The 24,516-nt window shown below is 39.4% G+C and overlaps 1 protein-coding gene across 1 annotated transcript in view; it reads left to right on the top strand.

Annotated features, from left to right (window-relative positions):
- The window catches only part of COL25A1 (collagen type XXV alpha 1 chain), a 658,924-nt gene that overhangs the window by 350,408 nt on the left and 284,000 nt on the right, over positions 1 to 24,516 (top strand). The window contains exon 3 of the mRNA XM_089668497.1: positions 19,625 to 19,669. Coding sequence (XP_089524623.1) covers positions 19,625 to 19,669 — 45 coding nt within the window. The remainder of the gene's footprint in view (positions 1 to 19,624; positions 19,670 to 24,516) is intronic.

Genomic DNA, 24,516 nt, shown 5'->3' with positions numbered 1-24,516 from the left:
CTATGTTTTCACAGCCGCTGTGAGCAGAGAGTGGTGACTGTTAGTCACCACTCTCTGCTCTACCCCCCCCCCCCCCCCCACTGGGCTGGCTGGCTCAGGCTCTCAGCGGGTTGCTGACAGGCTGATCCAGGTGCCACTCCAGACTCCGGGGTGGATCCAAAATTTAAAGTCAGGATCTTTCCCCAGCCTGGAGCAGCTGCGTGACATCAGCTGACAGCAGGATTCAGCCCGCTGTCGGCTGAAAACGTGTCACAAGAGTGCAGAACAAACTGCAGTCCTCTGATCCATAGGAGTACAGCCAAAAGAGCTTTGGCTGTATTTCTCCTTTAAATTTATCTTACTAACTTTTGTGCAGTTAGGTCCTATTTAAACTTTAACAACAGGCGGTTGAGGTGCGTTTTTAACACTACTCAAATGCCTAGTAAAGCAAACTTCAATTGATAATATAGACATCACACAGAGCTGTTCACATTATTAAAACATGAAGCGTTTGCAGCATGTTGCTGTGCTTCACAAATGAAGCTATGTGTTGAGTTTGGAATCATCTCAATTCCTTCCACTCAAGTCTATCATAATGCACCATAAACCTGTACATTTGAGGTGCATTTGATGTGCATTAAGAACATATCAGTGATGTGTAAAAAATGTAGGCCTCTGGGGTGGGTTTATAATGCACGTTTAACACATCAAACATGCCAAACAACATGCATAGGGTGTCTGGGGTGCATTTTTAATGCGCCCTTACTGCATGTTAAAATGTGCGTCAAACGCGCCATGCAGCATGCATTTATGATATAGGAGCATTGGTTCAGTGTCGGTATGTTTGAACAAAGCCAGTATGACCTGATTGGTATTTTAAAAAGCTGAAGGCAAGTGACACTTGTTTCACTAATAGCTGTCTAAGGCGTACATTCTCCTTACTTTGGGGAAATTTCCTCTCATTTCCTGTTGCATTTGCAGGACAAGATGTGACAGAAAATATCCCCAGAAGGAAAAAGACAGCAAAAAAAAAAACATTGGGGAGTTATATACATAAGCTATATATATAAACAATATACTATACAGTGCATCCAGAAAGTATTCACAGCGCTTAACTTTTGCCACATTTTGTTATGTTACAGCCTTATTCCAAAATGGATTAAATTCAGTTTTTTCCTCAACATTCTACAAACAATACCCCATAATAACAACGTGAAAGAAGTTTGTTTTGAAATTGTTGCAATTTATTAAAAATGAAAAACCAAAAACCCCACATGTACATAAGTATTCACAGCATTTGCCATGACACTCAAAATTGAGCTCTGGTGCATCCTGTTCCCACTGATTATCCTTGAGATGTTTCCACAACTTGATTGGAGTCCACCTGTGGGAAATTCAGTTGATTGGACATGATTAGGAAAGGCATAAACCTGTCTATATAAGGTCCCACAGATAACCGTGCATGTCAGAGCACAAACTAAGCCATGAAGTCCAAGGAATTGTCCGTAAGACCTGTGAGACAGGATTGTATCAAGGTACAGATCTGGGGAAGGGTACAGAAAAATTTCTGCAGCATTGAAGGTCCCAATGAGCACAGTGGTCTCCATCATCCGTAAATGGAAGAAGTTTGGAACCACCAGGAAACTTCTTAGAGCGGGCAGCCCGGCCAAAATGAGCAATCGAGGGAGAAGGGCCTTAGTCAGGGAGGTAACCGAGCATCCCATGGTCACTCTGAAAGAGCTCCAGCATTTCTCTGTGGAGAAAGGAGAACCTTCATAAAGAACAACCATCTCTGCAACTCTCCACCAATCAGGCCTGTATGGTAGAGTGGCCAGACGGAAGCCACTCCTCAGTAAAAGGCAAATGGCAGCCCACCTGGAGTTTGCCAAAAGGCACTTGAAGGACTCTCAGACCATGAGAAATAAAACTCTCTGGTCTGATGGAACAAAGGTTGAACTCTTTGGCCTAAATGCCAAGCATCATGTTTGGAGGAAACCAAGCACGGCTCACCACCTGGCCAATACCATTCTTACAGTGAAGCATGGTGGTGGCAGCATCATGTTGTGGGGATGTTTTTCAGCGGCAGGAACTGGGAGATTAGTCAGGATCAAAGGAAAGATGAATGCAGCAATGTACAGAGACATCCTTGGTGAAAACCTGTCCAGAGCGCTCTGGACCTTAGACTGGGGTGACGGTTCATCTTTCAACAGGACAACCCTAAGCACACAGCCCACATAACAAAGGAGTGGCTACGGGCCAACTCTGTAAATGTCCTGGAGTGGCCCAGTGAGAGCCCAGACTTGAACCCGATTGAACATCTCTGGAGAGATCTGAAAATGGCTGTGCTCCCCATCCCACACTCCCCATCCAACCTCATGGAGCTTGAGAGTTAATGCAAAGAAGAATGGGAGAAATTGCCCAAAAATAGGTATGCCAAGCTTGTAGCATCATACTCAAAATAACTTGAAGCTGCAATTGGTGCTAAAGGTGCTTCAACAAACTATTGAGCAAAGGCTGTACTTATGTACATGTGCTTTTTTTCGTGTTTTTATTTTGAATAAATTGCAAAGATTTCAAAACCAACTTCTTTCACATTGTCATTATGGGGTATTGTTTGTAGAATGTTGAGGAAAAAAATTAATTCAATCCATTTTGGAATAAGGCTGTAACATAACAAACTGTGGCAAAAGTTAAGCGCTGTGCATACTTTCTGGATGCACTGTATATACGTATATTATTGCATCATACAGAGATTTCATCCTTGTATATTTATATATATATATATATAAACATGAATATATATATATTCTAAAAAAAAAGTTGTTTTTTTTTAAAAAGATGTTAATGAGACTTGATACATGAAGGTGAGGCAAAAGAAACGTACAACCATTAAAGCAAGAATATTAAACAAAAATTAATTTGCATTATACATATGCGCTCTTGAAATATTGGATTGGTAGAAAGCACAGGAAATATGTTCCTGAACAAATATTTGCCATATTTTACTTCAAATCCTGTCCGACTGACATTTGCCATCTGGAATCAGTACTTGAATTTGTAGCGGTTTGAGGCTTGTGCATTTGTCTGATGAAACTGTAATATCTTCAAGAATATAAATTGCATTTTTTTAATAGACCTGCCAATTTACCTTTTGTATTTGGTACCTTGAGGAATTTGTGTTTTCAGACCTTACGTTGTTTCTATAATATTTTGTAGCAATCCTAGAACCTTTGGAGACATGCAGCTGATATGTGAAGCTACAGTGTAATGTTATTCCTTGGCTGTCCATACCGTAACATGCATTCATTTATCTTTATTGAAACGGTTTATTCCCCTTGGAACACAATTTTTCTTAAATAGAAAGGCATGGATATTAGAGTAGACACCCAGGGAACAAAATATTTAATGCCAAAATGTTAGATTACAGTTCAAGATGCTGAAGTCTGCTTCCTTCCTTTTTTACCAGCACATTTTGCACAATACAAGAAGTGACATGCTGTACTTATTTTGCTTTCTCGTGCTTGTATATATTCTGAATTACTGCTTATTAAAATCATTTATTTATTTAAAATACAAATACAAAGGGCTATGCTATTGCATACTTTGTGCTTTATGGGATAATTACAGCTGAAAAATGTTTTTTTCTATGGCTTATGACAATAAGATCAGTTGTAATTGTACTTTTTCCTTTTTTGGCTATCTAAGCAGATGTTTTTATTCAACCATTGATAGCATAATTATCAATAATGGGTACTTTGTGACTTCACGGTAAGATTTTGAATTTAGCATAGATCCAGGACCTTGTATGAACACGATCCAAGATATCTGCTTTGCCTTAATGCTAAATAATTATTAGTGCGGTTTCCCTCTACAATTAACAATTTATTGCTTGTTTATAATTTTATTAAGAAACATTTTACTATTATTTTTCTGTGGTTTCAATGGTTTATATGGATTGCTTGATCGCAGTTATGGCCTGGTTCACGCCTATGCATGTTGCAATCTGCTGCGAGAAAAAAAGGCTCTGACCCTATCCAAAGACACAGTGGCTGAAAATGCATAGACGTGAACGTGTCCCATAGGTAACCATGTTAAATGGACTGTAGTGAGTTTCTGCAAAATGCAAAAAGCACTGAAAAACACATAGCTGTGAAAAAGGTGTGAAAAATCAAAAATAACATATGTGATTCAGTCTGTCAATAGCATTATCACAACAGTCCCCCCTGTAACATAGTTTTATTACATTTTGATCTGGCTAGTAAAGTTGAAGCAAAGCCTTTAACAAGACATAGGTGCTTACAATGGTCAGCTTTTATTCATGTAGTTAAAATATTTTAGGGCAGTTCACACTATAGAAACGCAGTCGAGATGCATTCCGGATACGTTTCTGCATGCACATTTTGTACGCATTTTTGGCGTGTTCCAGTACGTTTTTGATGTGTTCTAGTTCATTTTTTTCCCCTCTCTTTTTCTTCAATTTTAAAAGGGACATGTGTGTTTCAGTGCATTTTTGATGCATTTTGGTGCATTCCAGTGCGTTACGGTGTGTTTTTGATGCATTTTACCGCGTCCAGTACAGTTCTGTGCAGGAAAAATGCAGCATGTTCTACTTTTTTTTCCTCATTCAGATCACACTGGAACTGCAAGCACTGATGTGAACTATGACATTGACAACCATATAACCTACTTTTTGTGCGTTTTAGATGCAGGAAAAAAAGCACACTGAAATGCATGTAGTGTGAACTGACCCTTACCCAAAAATGAAAAAAAAGAAAAAAAAAACAACAAAAGATCGACTACTGCTTAACAGCTTGCGCTCTTTGACTGTCTCTGGTACAACCAGAGCCCAATTCAGTAGTAACCATGAACTTGTTTTTGTTTTATGCTGCTGCTCGCTGTTAAACTGCCCAACCACTTTTACAGGACTATCGCAGTGAGGCTGGACATGCTTGGTATCTATTTATGCAACACTTTTATTATGTATACTCAGAAACAATTGAGTACTGTCCGTGATACTTTTTTTATTTGCACTAACATACAATTTTGAGGACAAGCTTTCGGGGTATGTCCCCTTCTTCAAAGTCCAAACAGACTGTTTGGACTTTGAAGAAGGGGACATACCCCGAAAGCTTGTCCTCAAAATTGTATGTTAGTGCAAATAAAAAAAGTATCACGGACAGTACTCAATTGTTTCTGTCGCAAATGCACTAATACGGCTACAATCACCTCAAGCATTATGTATACTCAACACTTTTATTATGCATAAAACAATTAGGGATTACATTGTGTTTGTATGCGCTTCATTTTAGTGTATTGTTACTAAACATATCAATTTGATAAATAATTGTGCAGTGTCACCTCTTCCCATGCTCATCTCCATGACTTCTCCCAAGCTTCTCCCATCCTATGGAACTCCCTACCCCAGTCTGTCCGACTATCTCGTAATCTATCCACCTTTAGACAATTCCTGAAAACCTTTATCTTTAAAGAAGCCTATCCTGCTTCTAACTAGTAAACTGCATTTTATTTCCTCCATCACCTCATCCCCCCCCCCCCCCAACTATTACCTTTGTATCACTCAACCCTTCCTCATAGATTGTAAACTCTAACGAGCAGGGCCCTCTGTTTCCTCTTGTACCAAATTGTATTGTAACTGTAATGTCTTCCTTCATTTCGTAAAGAGCTGTGCAATCTGTTGGTGCTATATAAATCCTGTATAATAATAATAATAAAAAATATCATGGTGTGAAAAAATTGGACATACCATCTCTGTATTCTACGGGGTTTATGCATTTGGAAAATATATAATGTTCTGGGTGCTTTAACTACCCTTAAGAAAAAAAAAACAGATTCTGTACTTCTTAATAACTTGAGCTATTTGAATGTGTCTGGTATGTCCAGAGCCCAATTCGGTAGAAGCCGTGAACTAAAAACTCCCAGGACATTGCTAGGATGTTGCTATGAGAGACCCAGCTGTTAATTTTCACTATCACAGGAGTGATCACTCAAAGGCTGATCGCATGCTGATCTACTGCATCGGGGGGGAGAAAGAACATGTGAGGGGGGTTAAATCAGAAAAAAGCCCCCCCCCCGTGATGGTGGGGGTAAACAGTAAGAGCTGGGGGTCTCTTAGCAACGTCCTAGGAGTTTTCCAGTCAGGCATAATGAGGTGCATACATGGCCTACACTTATAGCAAGGGAGGGCATTATCCAACTTTGGTTGAAGCTGCACAGTTTGTTTTTATCTACAGACACCCCTTATCTACCTTTCAATCTGTACACCTGTATAAGACTCAGAATAACAAGGGCATTTATCAGACGTATGTAGTGTGAACTCCATAGTGGGTCAGATGTGTATAAAGGATGGAGAAGGGCTATCCCTTCTACTGCTAATCACATCTTCATCATCTACATCTTCCACTGCTATTCCCCTTTCAGACAGGCAAGACCCTGTACGTAGGCTAGGAAAGAACCGAGAGTGAAGCTGGACAATGTAGTAATACATAACATACATTAGTAAGAGCCCTGTGAGACTCTGGCCAGACAGCAACATGGAAAGACTACACAATGTAACTGATGTGAATGTACAGTATGAAAAATGCTTTATAAGTTGTTGTCACTATATAAATAGCTGTAGTAAATAATAAAATATAAACAAATTGGGTGAGAATGAAAAGAGCAAAAGGCAATCTTAAAGTATTTCTTGCATGAATTACATCACCAATCTTGTCTCCAAATATCACCCAAACCGTACTCTCCGCTCCTTGCACGACCTTCTACTCTATAGCTCCCTTGTCTCCTCCTCCTCCCATGCTTGTCTCCAGGACTTCTCCAGAGCCTCCCCATCCTCTGGAACTCTCTACCCCAATTTATCAGACTACCACCTACTCTGCTCACTTTTAGGCGATCTCTGAAAACCTATCTCTTCAGTGAAGCCTATCCTGCCTTCAGCTAATAATGGAATCTTCTCTTCCTCCTACCAGTCCATCCCCACAGTTATTACCTTTTGTACCACTAGCCCCTCCCTCTTAGATTGTTAGCTCCAAGGAGCAGGGCCCTCCTAACCCTCTTGAATTGTATTGAACTGTATTGTTGCTGCATTGTCTCCCATTATATTGTAAAGTGCTGAGCAAACTGTTGCCGCTATATAAATCCTGTATAATAATAATAATAATGAGAGTTGATTTATATCTGCCACTGCCCATATCTTTTCTTACATTGAAGCACCAGTACCATATTTTACTGCAGCTAATCAGTGCAAGCTGGATATTGTGAATTTGGTCAGCAAGCAGGCATGATATTTGGAATGTAAATACTTAAACAAACTTTATGTTTAAAGGGGGTATGCAAATACGAGAATATTACATATTTATATTTAAGTTTCATATACAGCTGAAAGAGTCAGAAGAGTGACTTGTTCCGTGCATAGGGTGATGTATAGAGATTAATTTAGAAAGAGACCTTCTCAGTGGAGGAGCTACTGATATGCTTTCCCTTTATAAAACCCAGAATGTTCTGCAAATCGGTATCCTGCTCTCGCCTGGAGAAATGTTAATTTTCAGGCTAGGTCACACTAATGCGGTGCGGTACGTCGCATGTCACTTGCACAGGAACTGCATTGCATTCCTGTGCAAATCACATGCGATTTGTGTGCGGTGCGATTGAAACCATACATTTTGTATGGCTGTATTCGCACCGCACCAAAAAGGTGCAGGACCCTTTCGGATCGCATGGGTATGCACTAGATTTGGATCGCATGGGTATTCACATCTATGCAATCCGATTCTGCACATTGCACTGCGTTTTGCAGATCGATTTTGGGTTGTTGATAACTTAACATACTCACCTGCAGCGGTTCGCATGAACGGGGTGCAATTCTGATGCAGTACGGAATTTGCACAGAAAACACTGCAAATTCTGCACCGCATTAGTGTGAACCCAGCCTCAAAGTAATATTTTTATATATGTAGCGCAAATCTCTTACAGGTCCTGCTGATTTGTCTCAGATTCTCTTCCCATATGGGTCTCAGGCAGCCAGGTGCACAACACTTGAACAGTCTTTTTCACAATAACCAAACAGTGGATGTCTTTTTAGGCTTTATAGGTAGCTAAACTTGGATGGGATGCGAGGAAGCTTTGGGATCCTCCAGAATTTAGTGCACAAATATTTTCTATATTCTGTCTACTCTCCTTAGGGGTTTCCCCCCTCTTGGCAGAGACTAGAGACAAGCACTTCTCGGACTCTCACCTTAGCAGCACTAACACAGTCACACAAGGGGTTAAACAGCAGAACAGTCACTAGGATCCCAAATATAGTACATTCTTCTACTCACTGTGTCTCTGGATACCTCCTTTCCAATATTGGATAGACACTGTAGCTTGAATCTTCAAAATGGATCCTCAGTGCACTCCCTGGACCTGGTTCAAACTGCCTCCAGAAGAAATAGATCCCCCAGCTCCTAATGAGCTGGGACCTTGATGAACTCTCTGAAATAGGCCCCCAGCTCCCGTTGAACTTGGACCTCGGTGAATTCTCGGCAATAGGCTGCAGTTAACCTGCAGCCCTTTATACTGGGATTTGCTCCTCCTGGACAAGAACCCTACTGCTCCAGGCCTCACACTATTTATGGGTTCTCTCTCCATCTTCTGGGCTCCCCAGGAATAGGCTAGAGTCACATCAATATTTAAGCTCTTGGTCTGCCTCTTCTACAGTCTAGATCCTACTAGAAGGCAGGGGGAAAAAGTTGAGCCTGCAGCCTCTGAAATTCAGAATAGCCAAAAATAATCGCACTCTGCTCCAATTTTTACAAATGAGCCAAAAAAAACAAAACACAATTTAGCTGAACCTCTCTAGAAACCTATTTTAGGTGCTACATATAGATAACAATAAATTATATAATAAATAGTTTAAAAACACATCATTTTTTTTTTATGTAAAACTAACCCCAAACCATTCTAGTCTACCTTGAAATAGGTTTGGATGCATGCAAAATACTTTTAGAACATGTACTTGTTGCTTTTTTGTAAAATAAATAAATCAATATTTTCAACACAATATATTTCTGCTTAATTTTCTGGTAAGAGCCATTTTCCAATCATTTGATACGATGCACACTGTTATTATCACCAAAACAGAAAATCAATGGCTGTATTTTCTCTGCATCAGAATCAGGAGCTCCGTTTAACCAACAGTACTTGCCTTAGAATCCCATGGCATTAATATGTCATTGTACGGATGACATATTGACACTGTGCCTTCAAATCTTGGCCCTTTGTCAAGCCATTGCAATGTTACAATGAGCTATTGTCAGATGCAGTCTGTTATAGAAATAGTGCTGTGCCTGGTATTCACAGTTCATCCATGGTGGAAAAAGTATGACATCTTGTGAGTGTTTGCAGCTATCGCGGATGTGACATCATATACGTGTATGCAGTGTTCAGATTTGGAAAACCAGTTTGTTTCTTTCTTTCGGCTCTGTAGCTGCAAGAAACATGACATTTTCAAGAACACAGTTGCATGTGGTCATTACAAAACAGTGTCAACATTGATGAGAGATATTCTCAATTCAGCTGTCCTTTTGAGGGCTTGCTGCTGCTTTTCTTCGAAAACTAATCCTTTGATTGCCAGCGACAGACTTCATTAGCCCACACACAAGTGCAGCATTTTCTCTTTCCCTTCAGTGACATTTTAGGACCTTTGACAGGATTTTTTCGAGTGCGGAGCTATATCTGCACAGTTCTCTCAGATGCAAACAGAAGTAGCCTAATCTTTTGAGCGGTGAATGCCAGAACTCCCCATTCCACCTTCAACAAGGTGCCCCGTTGTTCCTTTCAACGCGCTGCTTCCTGCAGACTAAATAAAATGAATGTCACAATGAAAGAGGAGTTAGGTTAGGGCCAATAGGGAGTTGAAAAGAGTAGCAGCTTGCTTTTATTAAGGTATTTCTCTTTATAAGTTTTTTTAAATACACAAGTTTTTTACTGAATTTTTTTTGGTTTATATTACTGTTTATTTTATTGTTCGTTCGATCTGTTTTCATTGATGTGAAAACTTTCATGTCCAGTGATCTAAAGACAAGCTAGTTGGCTATGTGCAGGAAGTCATAACCTAGAACACACTATCCCCCGGAGAGAAATCTACAATTTAAAGATTTGATTTTGAAGGAAAATTTACAGACAAGTAGAATCAAATGAGTAGAAAAATATATTTCTAATTTATACAGATTTTTTTTTTTTGCATAAATATTGAAAGATCTATACTGAAAGATCCACAAAATGTGGAAGGAGTTAAAAGTGATGGAAGTAAAAAAAAAAACAGGAAAATCATGCTTAGGTGAACCACTAAAAAGACAATAAATCTGCCAGCACATAATTTGTGATACCAAATCCAAGGCCGTAGATCGTTTTTTTTTCTGGGAGAGTCTAGCTGCAGCTTTTACCATCCCCCAACTGCCACCCCCTTCACTAAGCTGCAAAGGCAGCAAATAGGGCAAACGGTATACAGGCTGTTGCATGTAAAAGGTAGTAGCGCCTATCAAACACGTCCTATTCACCATGCAGTTGTGGTGTAGTGGTGCAGGTTTTTAGGGGTTAAAATGGACAGTGAAGAGGCATTAAAGCCCCCTCACAGGTTCATATACATAAACAGAATAAAGACAGAGAGCTACGCTTCGTCTGAGCCTACAGTGAAAATGAACTTCTTTAAAACAGTTGTAAACTACACAGCAACAGGAAACTGTTGAGAAAAAAACTTTATTCAGACATAAGAAACACTTAACATATATGGAGTGCAAGTGTAGGGCTGGCCATACATGAATCATTTTTTTTTTGATCTGCCAGTGGGCTGATCAAAAAAAACAAACAGATTTCCCTATTCACAAAAGCAAGGAGAAATCCTCCCCACTCTGTTACTGTATTCTAAAGCCTGCCATACTTGGAAGGAAATTCAGCAGGGACCAGTCATATTTCGATCTACCGATCGACAACTGTACAATCGCACAGATTTTCCCTGTTTGATCAGTGCCGCAGGCTGTAACCTGCAGCGCTGGTCAGTGTATTATGATGGTGAGGGTGTCTCTCTGCTATCAGAGTACAAAGGCTTAACAGGGAGGATTCCACCATCCACATACACTCCAATACGGGTAGTTTTTCTTTTTGTTCAATCACTGACTTATCTATGGCCAGCTTAACAGTGGGACTCCTCCACTCTTGGAATACACTAATCAGCACCTTGAATATGTGGATGGGGGAATCTGCTGCTCTTTTTGTTTAATTTAACCTTCTGGTTGAACAAACAAAAATTACTAATGTATGGGCTGCCTTATTGAACCTACCTTAATGAAGATTTTCATTAAAACCAGCAACTGTTGAGACAATAAGCACCTTGGTCAGGTCTATATATAGCATAATGGATAGAGTGCAAGGGTTAGGAGTAAGTAAAAAACAAAACAACATATTTAGTACAGCAGTCAGGATGAGCACCACATTTGACATCAGAGTCATAACTTACATCAATGTCCCTAGCTTTCCCACCTTACATCTGTGTCTCCAAAGTTCCACCTTACATCAGTGTCCCCAGAGTTCCACCACCTTACATCAGAGTCTGCAGAGTCCCACCTTACAGCAAAGTCACCCCTTACATCAGAATCTGGCTGATTGTCCCCTTACATCAGAATTTGGCAGAGTGCCCACTTACATCAGAAACTGGCAGAGTGCCCCCTTACAGCAACATCTGGCAGAGTGCCCCCTTACATCAGAATCCAGCAGAGTGGCCCTTGCATGGAAATCCAGAAGAGTGCCTCCTTACATCAGAATCTAGCAAAGTGCCCACTTATGTCAGAAACTGGCAGAGTGCCCCCTTACATCAGAAACCAGCAGAGTTCCCCCTTACATCAGAAACCAGCAGAGTTTCCCCTTACATCAGAGCCTTTCTGAGTGCCCCTTTACATCAGAATTCAGGGAAGGAAATGGGGAGAGTTCAGTGAACTGAAGGCTGGTATCTGCAGGCTCAGGCAGGGGCATCAGTTTGCAGCCACGATGGATCTGCCGGCTGTTGTACTTCCATTTGCCCACCCACACATCCCCTTTCTCAGGCACAGGCTGCACATGGAGGATAGCAGTGTGGGCTGGGCAGACACAGAATGATAGGGGCGAGTGGAGGCAGAACAGATTTATCTCTCTCCTATCCTTTCCATGCAAGGGGGAGGGGTGCTGGATGGGCTGTGCGAGAGTGTCACAAACACTGAAACTTCACCGCTGCAGCCCGCCCACCCCTATGTTTATGAACAGCCCTTATGTTTATGTCAGCCTCCTGATGGAAGATTGACATCCTTGCCCAAGCAATACATCCATGGCAGGGGGGTTGCCTGGGGGAGGGGCGCAAAAATAATCTGGGGGGGTGCACCCCCTAGATCCTACCATGCCGCACATTAGCAGGCAGTATTTACTGCAAGTGGAGGAGAGATGTTCCACTGAGCAGCATGGAGGAAGGAGGGAGGAGGAGGAAAAAACAGCAGCAGTATGACAGACTGCCAGTGCTCTGAGGAGCTTTTTCCTGTACAATTACAGACAGGAGCGAAGCGCCCTGCGTTTTTACAGTTTCTCCCTATACAGTTAGTAGCTGCTTTGGGGGGGGGGGGTTGAGACCCCCCTGCCCCCCCTTGTATATGCCCCCGACCAAATCAAAGAGATCATTTATTTATTTCAGGTACTTATATAGCACCGTCAATTTATGCAGCGCTTTACATATATATTGTACATTCATATTTCACATCAGTCCCTAACCCTCAAACAATCTAAACATACACATACACATACTAGGGACAATTTAGACAGGATCCAATTAACCTACCAGAATTAATATAAATATAGTGCAGTGCTAAATATATCAAAATCAAATCGATAGAGATTATCTTTATAATTTGATATATTTCATGTTGCACCATATTTGTATTGTTAAATGTGATGGTTCTATTCCACCACCAATTACCTCCCTGAAAAAAATAGTGGAAATTTCCAACACCCAGGTGGAAGAGAAAAGCAATAGGAAGGGGAAAGCAATAGGAAAAAGCTCTGTGTAAAAAACACAGTATTAGCAGATATTTCCCCCTGAACCTAAATCTGCTCTGGAGAATTCTCTTATGCTTCATAATGCATTTATTCAAAAAACTGAATACAGTTAATTATGGGATTACTGTAAATTCAATACCTCTAGCGTAGTACAAAAGGAGTAGATAGAAAATCAGCACACAACTATGTTTTTTCAAACAAGAGCAGAGAGTACAGGAATTCTCTTAAAGTGTAACTACCCTTTTGTTGAGAAAAAAAAAAACAATCCCTGATAAATGTACATTGCATAGATTTTAACAAACTTGTTGCAGATTCCTACCTTGTTCTGTTTTTTTTCACCATGTTCTTTGCAGACTGATTTTGGGGTCAATGGGAGGGTCAGCCTTCATTATAATCACATAATCATGTTAATTCATTTCAATGACCAGAATCAGTATTTTTTCTGGCCATTGACATTAATTATTGCTCTAAACGCACCTAAATGCATTTACAAAAACACGGCTTTAGGATTGTTTTTGACGGTGCTTTTTCTCCTGCCAGGAGAAAGGCACCACAAGCATTTTTTTTTAAATGCTGCTATTCCTGAATGCACTAGCAGTGGGGTTTTCTTTCTGCCTCTAAACACCTGTAAATAGCTCTACACCGAGTTCACTATATGAACCACTGATGTATTTATACATGTCGATCATATCCCCCCTTAATCTCCTCTTCTCAAGAGAGAATAAATTCAGTTCCTCTAATCTTTCCTCATAGCTGAGCTCCTTCATGCCTCTTATCAGTCTATTTGCCCTTCTCAGCAGTTTCTCCAGTTCCCCAATGTTCTTTTTGTGAATTGGTGCCCAAAATACCAGATGAGGTCTTACTCATCTGGTAAAATGATATCTCTCTCTGGAGTCTATACCTCTTTTAATACAAGAGAGGATTTTGCTCGCTTTAGAAACCGCAGCTTGGCATTGCATGCCATTATTAAGCTTGTGATCTACCAGAACTCCCAGATCCTTCTCCACCATTGATTCCCCCAGTTGTACCCCCCCTAGTATGTATGATGCATGCATATTCTTAGCCCCCAAGTGCATAACCGTACATTTATCAACATTAAACCTCATTTGCCACATAGTTGCCCAATTAAACAGTGCATTGAGGTCGGCTTGTAAGTTGGAGACCTCCTGTAAGGACTTTATTCCACTGCACAGCTTGGTGTCATCTGCAAAGCCTGAAATGGCAGTTTTAATCCCAGACCCTATATTGTTTATAAATATATTAAAAAGTAAGGGTCCCAACACTGAACCTTGCATGTTAGCTGCATTTTAGCCTATGTGTCCATGCACACCTAGGAGTTTAGAAGAGTTTAGAGGCAAAATAAACCCAACTACCAACACATCCAAGAGCAGCGGCGTTTTGACAGGAAAAATGCTTGATGCATGTAAATGCATGTTAAGGCATCTAAACAAGCATAAACTCTAGGAATGTTTAGTGCTTGTGCGTTATTCATTTCAATGGCCAGAATAAACGATTATAGTGTCCAATGAAACAAATTTATGCCCAAGCACATGACGTGGCTAAATGCGTTACATGTGTTTACAAGTGTCAAGTGTTCTGCCAAAAAACTGCTGCCTGGGCCTCTAGTAGACATAGTGAAAATGTCCAGAGTGCATGAGGACTTAACAGAAATTCCATCTGTCCTCAAATATCTTTCAGTAAAAATGACTTTTTCAGTAAGGTAGTCCCAATATATCGGTATGGTTTATTCATTTTAAAATGATATATACATATGTACATACAGATATCAACAACCTCACGTTTTCTTTAGTTAGATCATGGAGAATGTAGTGTAGTTACTTTAACTTAAAAACTCAGACCAGTTGTAAACCATGTCATATTTTATAGCAAATGTTTTTCTGCCTAATGTTTCAATGTTTTCATGCCGTAATTTTCACATTATGTATACCACGATCCAAAAAAAACTTCATGATTTTACGGTCACTTCATTCAATTATGCACTCCAAATTATTTGAAGTTGGTTAGTACAGGTGACAGAATATAGGAGCATGGAATTAATTATGCCCCGCAACAGCCTATAGATATTAAGAAGGTATTTTAACCGCACGTATAAAATCAGTGTAATACATTTAAAAAAATCTTTTCAATGGACGACTGTTTTCCTTAGGAAATGTGGTGTACTTCTAACCCAGTGTAGAAACTTGGGAAACTTTGATAGTTAATCCTCCTTCTTCCTGTCACACTAATAGAGCACGCTCTATTATTAAAGAAAACATTAGCTATATACTCCCAGATTAATATTGATTTTGGAGAAATGTGTTAAAAATCCGAATAAACTATTTTATGAATGGGCCAGTAAATTATACATTTTGGAGCCTTTATTTAAGTGTAAAACCTGCAGCTTAATTGCAAGATTATATGAATAAATAAATACCTCGCAAAATAAACCCCCACCAAAAAGTTACACTTTCTCCCTAGAAAGTATAATATAATAAATAAACCTTTCTGTAAATCTACCAGTACATACCCAATAGTAAATAAATATACATAAATAATACATCAACTAATTAATCAATACATGCACAAACCATAAATCCATAATGTGTCCAATTAAATTGCAATCTCAAATATGTCCAATAAAGTCCAAAATCCAAAATTCAAACTCAATCCAGTAGGAAGGATTTCAATCCTATATAATCCACGAAAACCTCAAAGAAAAGAAATAATCTATAGTGCATTACCTTCAAACATATACATATACCCACTCCAATCCGTGCAAATTCAAAACCACTCCAAAATGTGTTGATAGTGCAAACACACCCAAAGAAAGAGAAGACAAAAAAAAAAAAACAAAAAAAAAAATATATATATATATAAAATTAAATATTAATAAATATTATACTCCGTGAGTACTCCAAATCCGTGAACACTCTGTGACCACTAATATTGTGTACACTTTGTGATCAAACCAAAAGTGATACTAAATACTATTACCCTCTGCGAGTAATCATAAGCATAACCAATATCATTATCTTCCAATTCCTTCGCCTCAGGAGTTGGTCCTCCAAAATCCTCGTAAAGATAAGAAGACTCTTATAAAGATATCCAAGTATAGGGACAATTTTATTCAAAAATTTACATCAGGATAACCAACTTTCAGCTCTCTCAGTGGCTCAGGTGTCTAATTTGTCGGTTCATATGAGATAAAATATATTGCAGATCCCTAGTGATCCAAGGAAGGGAATAATGTGTAAAAAAGATACAAATGGAATGGAAAGTATTATTAAGAAAGAATACAATGTTGTACTATTTTTGTGCGAAAGATGAGAACTACATTTTCTATCTATACTGCTGCAAAAACTGTTTATGATGTAATGTAATGATCAGGGCCCGCTGATTCCTTCTGTATTAAATTGCATTGTAACTGTACTGCCTGCCCTGATGTTGTAAAGTGCTGTACAAACTGTTGGCGCTATATGAATCCTGTATAATAATAATCATGCATGTCACTGCTGCATCAGAATGCACTGCTGTAAATGCTGTACTTTCAAATAAAAAAACAGACAGATTTCTTTTAGTCTTGGGTAGCTTGGGGGGGAGGGTTTGAACCCCTGTCATTTCTTTACTGTTATCAGTGCCATTGTTGCATGATTTTTCACTCTTTAGCCCAGTGACAAATAAACCTGAACAATTTCTAGAGCTGCTCCTGAGCATCTCAGTAGAAGAGCCACTGCCAGATGCAACAGAGGTCCTGGGTACAAATCCAAATCCTGACAGTAACAGTGTATTTCCTAGTATGTGAGCCTAGGCACTCCTCTTCTGTAGCCTCATAGCTGTATATCTGCAACATGAGGACATACAAGGCACTGCTGCCTCTGATTGCAAGTTTCACCAGATTTGGATATTTCTAAAGCTGATCATGCATTGTGAAATCTCCTAAAGTGGTTGTAAAGGCTCAAAGTTTTTTATCTTCATGCATTCTATGCATGAAGATAAAAACTCTTGTGTGTGCAGCAGCTACCCCTAATACTTACATGGGCCCAAACTCAATCCAGCAATGTACACAAGAGCAGCTGCTCTCCAGGAAGTCTTCCTTCTCATTTGCTGAGACAGCAGCAGAAGCAGTTGGCTCCCGCTACTGTCAATCATAGCCAGTGAGCCAATGAGGAGGGAACGGGGGGGCGGGCCAAGCCACGCTCCATGTGTAAATGGACACACACACCAGCAGCTCAAGAGTGAGCCTGCCCAGGAGCTCTCATAGCAAGCTGCTTGCTATGGGGGCACTTGACAGGAGGGAGGAGCCAGAAGCTTTGGCAGGGGACCCGAGAAGAGGTGGATCAGGGCTGCACAGAGCAGGTAGATATAAAGTGTTTGCTATTTTTTTTTTATCTGCCTTTAATATCACTTTAAGTTCTACAAACAACAATGTAGTGGAATGGTCTGCATGATTAGATATAGAATTCATGGATTGTTTAAATCTGTCCTCATCTTACATAATTTTGGCAAATCTAAATTGATTGATCCAGATTATATGATCACATTGAATTGTTTATAGCTAGATTAGCACTTCTCCACTCTGCTGACTTTGTTTCTGTGCCCCTGATTGAGATATTTCACCACACTTCTGGCCCTGGTTATCACAGGAAGTGAGGGCTATCACCCTTCATGGGGCACAGCCAGCAAAAAGAACTAAAACATAGAGGAAAGCGAGCACATGGAGATATTTCTCCAAACATCCACCCCTGGTCATCACAGGAAGTGAGGGCTATCACTGTTCATGGGGCACAGCCAGCAAAAAGAAATAAAAAGTAAAGAAAAACCAGCACATGGAGATATTTCTCCAAACTTCTGGTCCTGGTCATCACAGGAAGTGATGGCTATAACCCTTCATGGGGCACAGCCAGCAAAAAGAACTAAAACGTGGAGAAAAACCAGCACATGGAGATATTTCTCCACACTTCTGGTCCTGGTCATCACACAAAGTGAGGTCTTGGAATGCACGCCGGCTAGTGTAGGAGATCCATACTTATATACACCGTACCATGTGAGTACTATTTTGATACATTTTGTTTGGTACCAAAGATTTTAATAAATACTGCACTTAGATGCCCTTTTACAGATATCTGTTGTTTTATTGAGCCCATTTGAAAGTCATTATTGATTGACGGGGAGTTTGGAGATCCACCTCACCTGAGAACATGTTTGGGGAACCTATCGCTATTTGGCCATCTTAACAGGGGGTCAAAATCTTCTGGTGAGTCTGGAATTTAACTATTTAACACCAGTGGTGAAGAAGATGGGTTTGAAAAACAGGCATGATCCAGCATCCTCCTAAAAGACTTTCATTTGTTTTTTATGGTGTTGGAAAATGCATTTTTTTGGACTGATATCTTGTTTATAATTTTATGTTGAGTAAGCACTTCTTTACCTACCACTTTCTGCATTCAATCAGGGAGACAAAAGTACCAGAGACAGCAGGTGCTAAGGTGGCTTAGGAAACTCCTCCAGACCTGATATTTCTGCCCAATCCAGGCAAATCAAGCTGCCATCATCCCATGACTATAAGTTTCATAAGAATTGCATGTTGAAATTCATGTTTTAGCAGGATCTTGGTTCTTACAAAGACTTTAACAGTTTAATTTTATTTCCAAATTGATTTTTAATTTATGTAAATCTACAACTTTAATTTTCAAAAAACAATCAGGTAGTCCTGCCATGAAGGTCTTTGTTCATGCACTTGCATAGGATGACAATGCTTTGTACATGTGTACTAATTTTGCTTCTGCATTTTTGTGCTCCTACCTCATCGGACAGTCAAAGGAGACTACTAATGGCATGGCCCAGTGGTGTTACTATCAGGAAACCTACCTGAGGAATGCCATATTGCCATTGCTGAAGTGTATGTAGACAATAGGAGACTGCACGAAAGCTGCAGGAGATCAACAACATTGAAATTCAACAACGAAAAAATGAAAAAAGTGTGAAAACGTTTTATTTTAAAAATATCAGTTGTTTATCATACACAATGCTTTAGTAAACTGAATGTGGTATAAACCTATTTGAAGTGACTTTAATGTAGATGCCCTCCATAGTCACCTTGACACTATTTCATGGACTGTTTTTGATGTTTTGATCTTGCTATTAGTTGTGTAGCCTGTAGGTGTTAATTTTCTCTGTGCTTTTTTAAAAAAGTCCTCAATCTACATTTCTTTCATAATGATTAATCCAGTAAATAATTGCTTGTCAAGAAATCTAATAGAAAAGACTTGAAATGACTTTCATATATAATTTCTTGGGCTCCAGACTCGGCAAATGCTTTGACAGAAAGGCCAAAGGTTCAAGTGCTGACAAGGTCAGAATAGCATGTATATAGATATAATACAGGCATGGCTAATTCTGTAATGCGTATGTCAGGCTTTGAAGCTATTTGAATTCTAGGAATAAAGCGTGGTCGTGTTTTTTGTGTAAAGAGCCAAATAAAGCCCAATGGTGAAAACCTACATGTGTTTTCCAATTAAATGATTCATTTTTTATATAAATGCCAAAACTAACAACATTTTTCTGTTTTTGATTTTAGGCCCTCCAGGACAAAGAGGCAAAAGAGGTAGAAGAGGGGAACCTGGTAAGCTCTTTCTTTAGTTTTATTCTTAGGTTTTCTCATGAAAGCAGTTTGTATGCTTAAATGTAATATAGCATCCCCTCTTCACCATTGATCCAGTGAATTTGTCTTATGCTTCTAGTAGTCATTTTTACTGTAACAAAATGGCCTTGTGCCTGGGTTTTCTCTCTGGCCTCCCATGTCTTTATCCCAAATTGTACAACACATTGTAAAGCCTATATTCGCCAACTGTCTACTATATACTGTAGAAAATATACTCTTAAGTACAGTACACAGATTTCCCAGTACTTAGTCAGCAGCTAAAATAAGGAAAGCATGCCACAGAGTGTATAGACAAGTAGAAGGAACTATTTTGCAGATATGTATACTCGGGGGAAGTGTTTAAAAATTCCAAATGGTGGCAGAGCACATGATGTTTGTCTAAGATATAAGTCCTATTTACTTACCTTAACCACTTGCCCACCACCTCATGTAGGAGTATGGCGGTGAAGCGGTTCTCCTGCACTGGATCACATATCTAATAGGTGATCCAGCTCTTCTGGGTAGGGGCCCGCCAGCCCGGCCATGCTGTGATTAGTCAAGTGGTTAAAGTAGTATTAAATGCAAAAGCATACATTTATTAAAATGAAGTTTACCAGTTGTTAGATGTGATGGCTGCATTTGCTTTATGTTTTAGGCTTTTTTTATTTTATTTTCATCTGGTGATCCAGCCAGTAATTCTGTTGTTTTTCAACAGAAGAAGCTGCCCTGTAAATTTAGCACTTAGACTATTGAGACAAACCATTTACTACTGATAAGGGTGCTTACAATGGTCAGCTTTATTTATTCATGTAAAACCTTTATACCAAAAAGAAACAATGTTGCTGTAACTGCTTTTGTAGCTGAAATGTGGGCTGGAGTTTGGCTTAAAATATTTAGGCCCTATTCAAACGGAGTGGAGTCTGTGAGCATATCCCCTGCTTACCGGAGCCGAGAAGGACAGATGTCACATCCTTGCCCATTCAGTTTATGCAGAGCAGGCACGGGCAGACCCTTCGGAGATGTAAGGGTAGCCAGGTGTAAATGGACTCTGCTGTCAGTTTACATCATGTTACCTGCGATCCAATTCACCAAAATGGAAAAGGATGCAGTCCTTTTCCATTTTTTTTTTCCCGGACCTGATCAGACCAAGAGGTAGACTAGTAAGAGGCCTTAGTCTAAATTTGTTAGTACATCAACACTCCCCTCCCACAGACTGGCAATGCTGCTGTCTGAATCTACCCCTGTGCACCTTTATCCAGAATGGGGGCACTCTAATACAGAAGGGGCATTACTGGCAAAATCATCAAGTGAAAATAGAGGGAAAAAGCCAAACAAAGAGAAAATTAATACAGCAACTATATCTAAGGATTGGTAAGCTGCAATATATTATATTTTTGAGTTTTGGTTTTAACACCACTTTAAAGCAGTAGTTAACCACAAAAAATAAAACAAAATAATATTCTCCCTGTAAGTTAACAGGATAATGTGCTAGTAGGCATCACATACTAGCACATTATGAATGACTTACCTGAAAATGAAGCCTTCCAGTGGAGCTCTGTCTTGGCTCCCCGGGGCTTCCATCTTCACCCGGTCTTCCTTCCTGGTTGCGGGCTGGCCGAGCTACAATGGTGTCACTCCCATGCATGCCAATGGGAGTCTTGGCCATGGCATGGCTCTCTCAATGGATGACACGTGACATCACCGGCGCTGCTAAAGTAAATATCTCCTAAATGGAGCTCCTTTAGGAGATATTTTCTGTACCTACCTGTTGGTATAAATAAACAAACAAACATTTACTACCACTTTAAGGCAATAATAATAATACACCTTTTAGGGCTCATTCAAACTTGTACATTGTTTTTGCATATGGCAATGCAACCCTACCACATTGCATGGCATGTGCAGAGCATGTTTCACAAAATCACCAGCTGCAGTCTGTGGCACCATGTGGCAGACACACAGATTGTCAGTCCCATAACAACATACAGTAGCAGAGGAGAATAATGTAGTATAAACATAACCTGCCATTCCCTCTTGAAAGCCTGTGCTGAACAGATATTTTATCTGGATTAAGATTCAATTAGAAATCATCTAAAAGCCTCCTTTACGGAAGTAGAACAAATTATTAGTACACATTACGTACTTTTTTTTTAAATTATCCTTCAGTATAATAATTGAACATTTATAAATTTAATGGTGACTGCTGCAGTCTGCACCTGCAAATTGAAGGGAATAAAATACTCCTATACATATATCTGGTAAATAAGCTGCACCAATACATTAGACCATTATAAAAAATAAAATGTGCCCGCCAGCTCTAATAAAACAGATTTTGTGTTGCACGTTAATTTTCTTTCCTGCAAATGAAATGTATTTATTGCTGTTTGACTTAACTTTCCAATAAATTCCAATAAAAAAGTCACTGGGAAAAGAGAATTAAAGTTACATCTGCGAGATCTTGCTGTGAAAACAAGATCACTATTTGTAATGCACACAGGATAATTGAAATCATTGATTGGAAAGTTCAAAATGTTCAGTTCAATAAAGCAAAAATAAATGTTTTAGGCTGGCATTATCAGTTTTTATTTGTTTACTAAAAAGGCACATTTTCTAACTAAGAGTAGCCTTATATTATATACTCTCGGGAAAGGGGAATAATCGTACCTTTGTAAGAATGTAATAATACATTTATTTTCAATGGCTTTAAGGCCTGGTTCACATTAGTGCAACTTCTCACACGACTTGAGTCGCACAGAATCACATGACTAGAGAATGATGCCTGTTCTATTCAATGTGACTCAAAACTGTGCAATTTTGGAAAAGGGTCCTGTACTACTTTGGTGGAATTTACAGTGCAATTTGGCCACATAGAAAATGTTAAGTTGCATCACAGTTGCCATACATAATCGTACTGTAAAATGCTTCAAAGTCGCATCACAATGTAAACTGAGCTGTGCACGTGCAGTTCAGTTTACATTCCAACACAGATCATGTGTGCTAGGATAATTAATTCCTGAGCATACGCAGGAGTGAGGTCATCCTGCGCCAGCCAATAAAGATGGCTGCAGCCTGGCACCCGAAAGAAGTAAGCTAGAAGATGCCAGCACTAACAAGGGATGTCAGATCTTAAATTAGAAAATCTCCTAAATATATATATATATATATACTGTGTCTATATTTATATATATTAGTATGCAAAAGTCTTAAGCAGGTGTGAAAAAATGTTGTAAGGTTCCTGTACTACTTTGGTGCAATTTACAGTGCAATTTGGCAACATGGAATATGCAAAGTTGCATCAAAGTCGCAATGAATAATTGTACTGTATAATGTATCAAAGTCGCATCATAGTAGTGGGATCCGAACCCAAAACTGTCAGTTACTTGCAAAATGTATATTTTTGCCCCTGTTGCAGGCCACTTCTCCTAGACACTTAAAGTGGTACTAAAATCTCCATTTAAAAACTGTGAACAGGCAGGCTCTTTCAAAAGAGACCTGCAATAAAATAAACCTGTCTGCTTGTGTGCAGCCTTCTTTAGAATGTAAACTGAGCTGTGCAAGTGCAGATCACTTTACATTCCAACACAGATCATGTGTGCTAGGATGATTCATTGCCGAGCATACGCAGGATTGATGTCATCCTATGCCAGTCACTAAAGATGGCTGCAGCCTGGCACCCAAAAGAAGCCAGGTAGAAGATGCCAGCACTAACAAGTGATGTCAGATCTTAAACTGGAAAATCTCCTAAATTATATATATATATTAGTATGCAAAAGTCTTAGGCAGGTGTGCACAAATTTTGTAAGGTTCCTGTACTACTTTGGTGCAATTTACAGTGCAATTTGGGCACATAGAATAGACAGTCTGTCTTACCGTGGACACATGAACATCAAGGCTTTTGGAGATACTATTGTAGCCCATTCCAGCTTCATGCAAGTCAACATTTCTTGATCGTAGGTCTTCTGAGAGCTCTTTTCTGCGAGGCATGGTTCACATCAGACAGTGCTTCTTGAAACCAGTAAACCCAAAACAGGTGTGTGTTTTTTAAGGACAGGACAGCTGTCAGCAACACATCCAATATCATCACACTGATTGGAGTCAAGGTTGGCTCACTCCTGGCTCCAATTAGCTCTTGGAGACGTCATTAAGCTAGGGTCTCACATACTTTTTCCTCCCTGCACTGTGAATGTTTACATGTTATGTGTAATTAAACCATGGCAACATCTAATGTTTGTGTAGTATTATGTTCAGCAGACTGTGTTCTTCTATTGTGACTTAGATGACGTTTAGAGCACATTTTATGCCCAATTCATGCAAAACTCCACGTAATCCCAAGGGGTTCACATACTTTTTCTTGCAACTGTATATATATACACTGTGTCTATATATATATATATATATATATTATATATCTATTAGTATGCAAAAGTCTTAGGCAGGTGTGAAAAAATGTTGTAAGGTTCCTGTACAACTTTGGTGCAATTTACAGTGCAATTTGGCCACATAAATTGGAAAATCTCCTAAATTACACGGGGACATCTCCATTTTTTTGGTACCGGTTTTAAATCTTACCTGTATTATTGATATGAAAGGCAGATAAAAAGCAAGATTAGGCCATCTGGTGATTAGGTACCCAGGAACGTGAAGAAATTATAGTATTTTTTGTTATGCACTGGAACAAGCCAGGTGGAGTTTGGTTGATAATTATGAGCAACAGCATAACTTTGCTTGCCTCCAAATATATAAATGAGCCCCATTATGAGTTAAATAATAAACAGATATAGGGACACAGTATACACATATACACTCAGAATCTGGTGCAGCTGTGCATG

The sequence above is a fragment of the Staurois parvus genome, unplaced genomic scaffold (assembly GCF_062004578.1).
Source record: "Staurois parvus isolate SC_StPar_1 unplaced genomic scaffold, SC_StPar_1.0 ptg000058l, whole genome shotgun sequence".
Taxonomy (NCBI): Eukaryota; Metazoa; Chordata; class Amphibia; order Anura; family Ranidae; genus Staurois; species Staurois parvus.
Note: the sequence above shows the minus strand (reverse complement) of the source record. Positions and strands in the feature narration are given on the sequence as shown.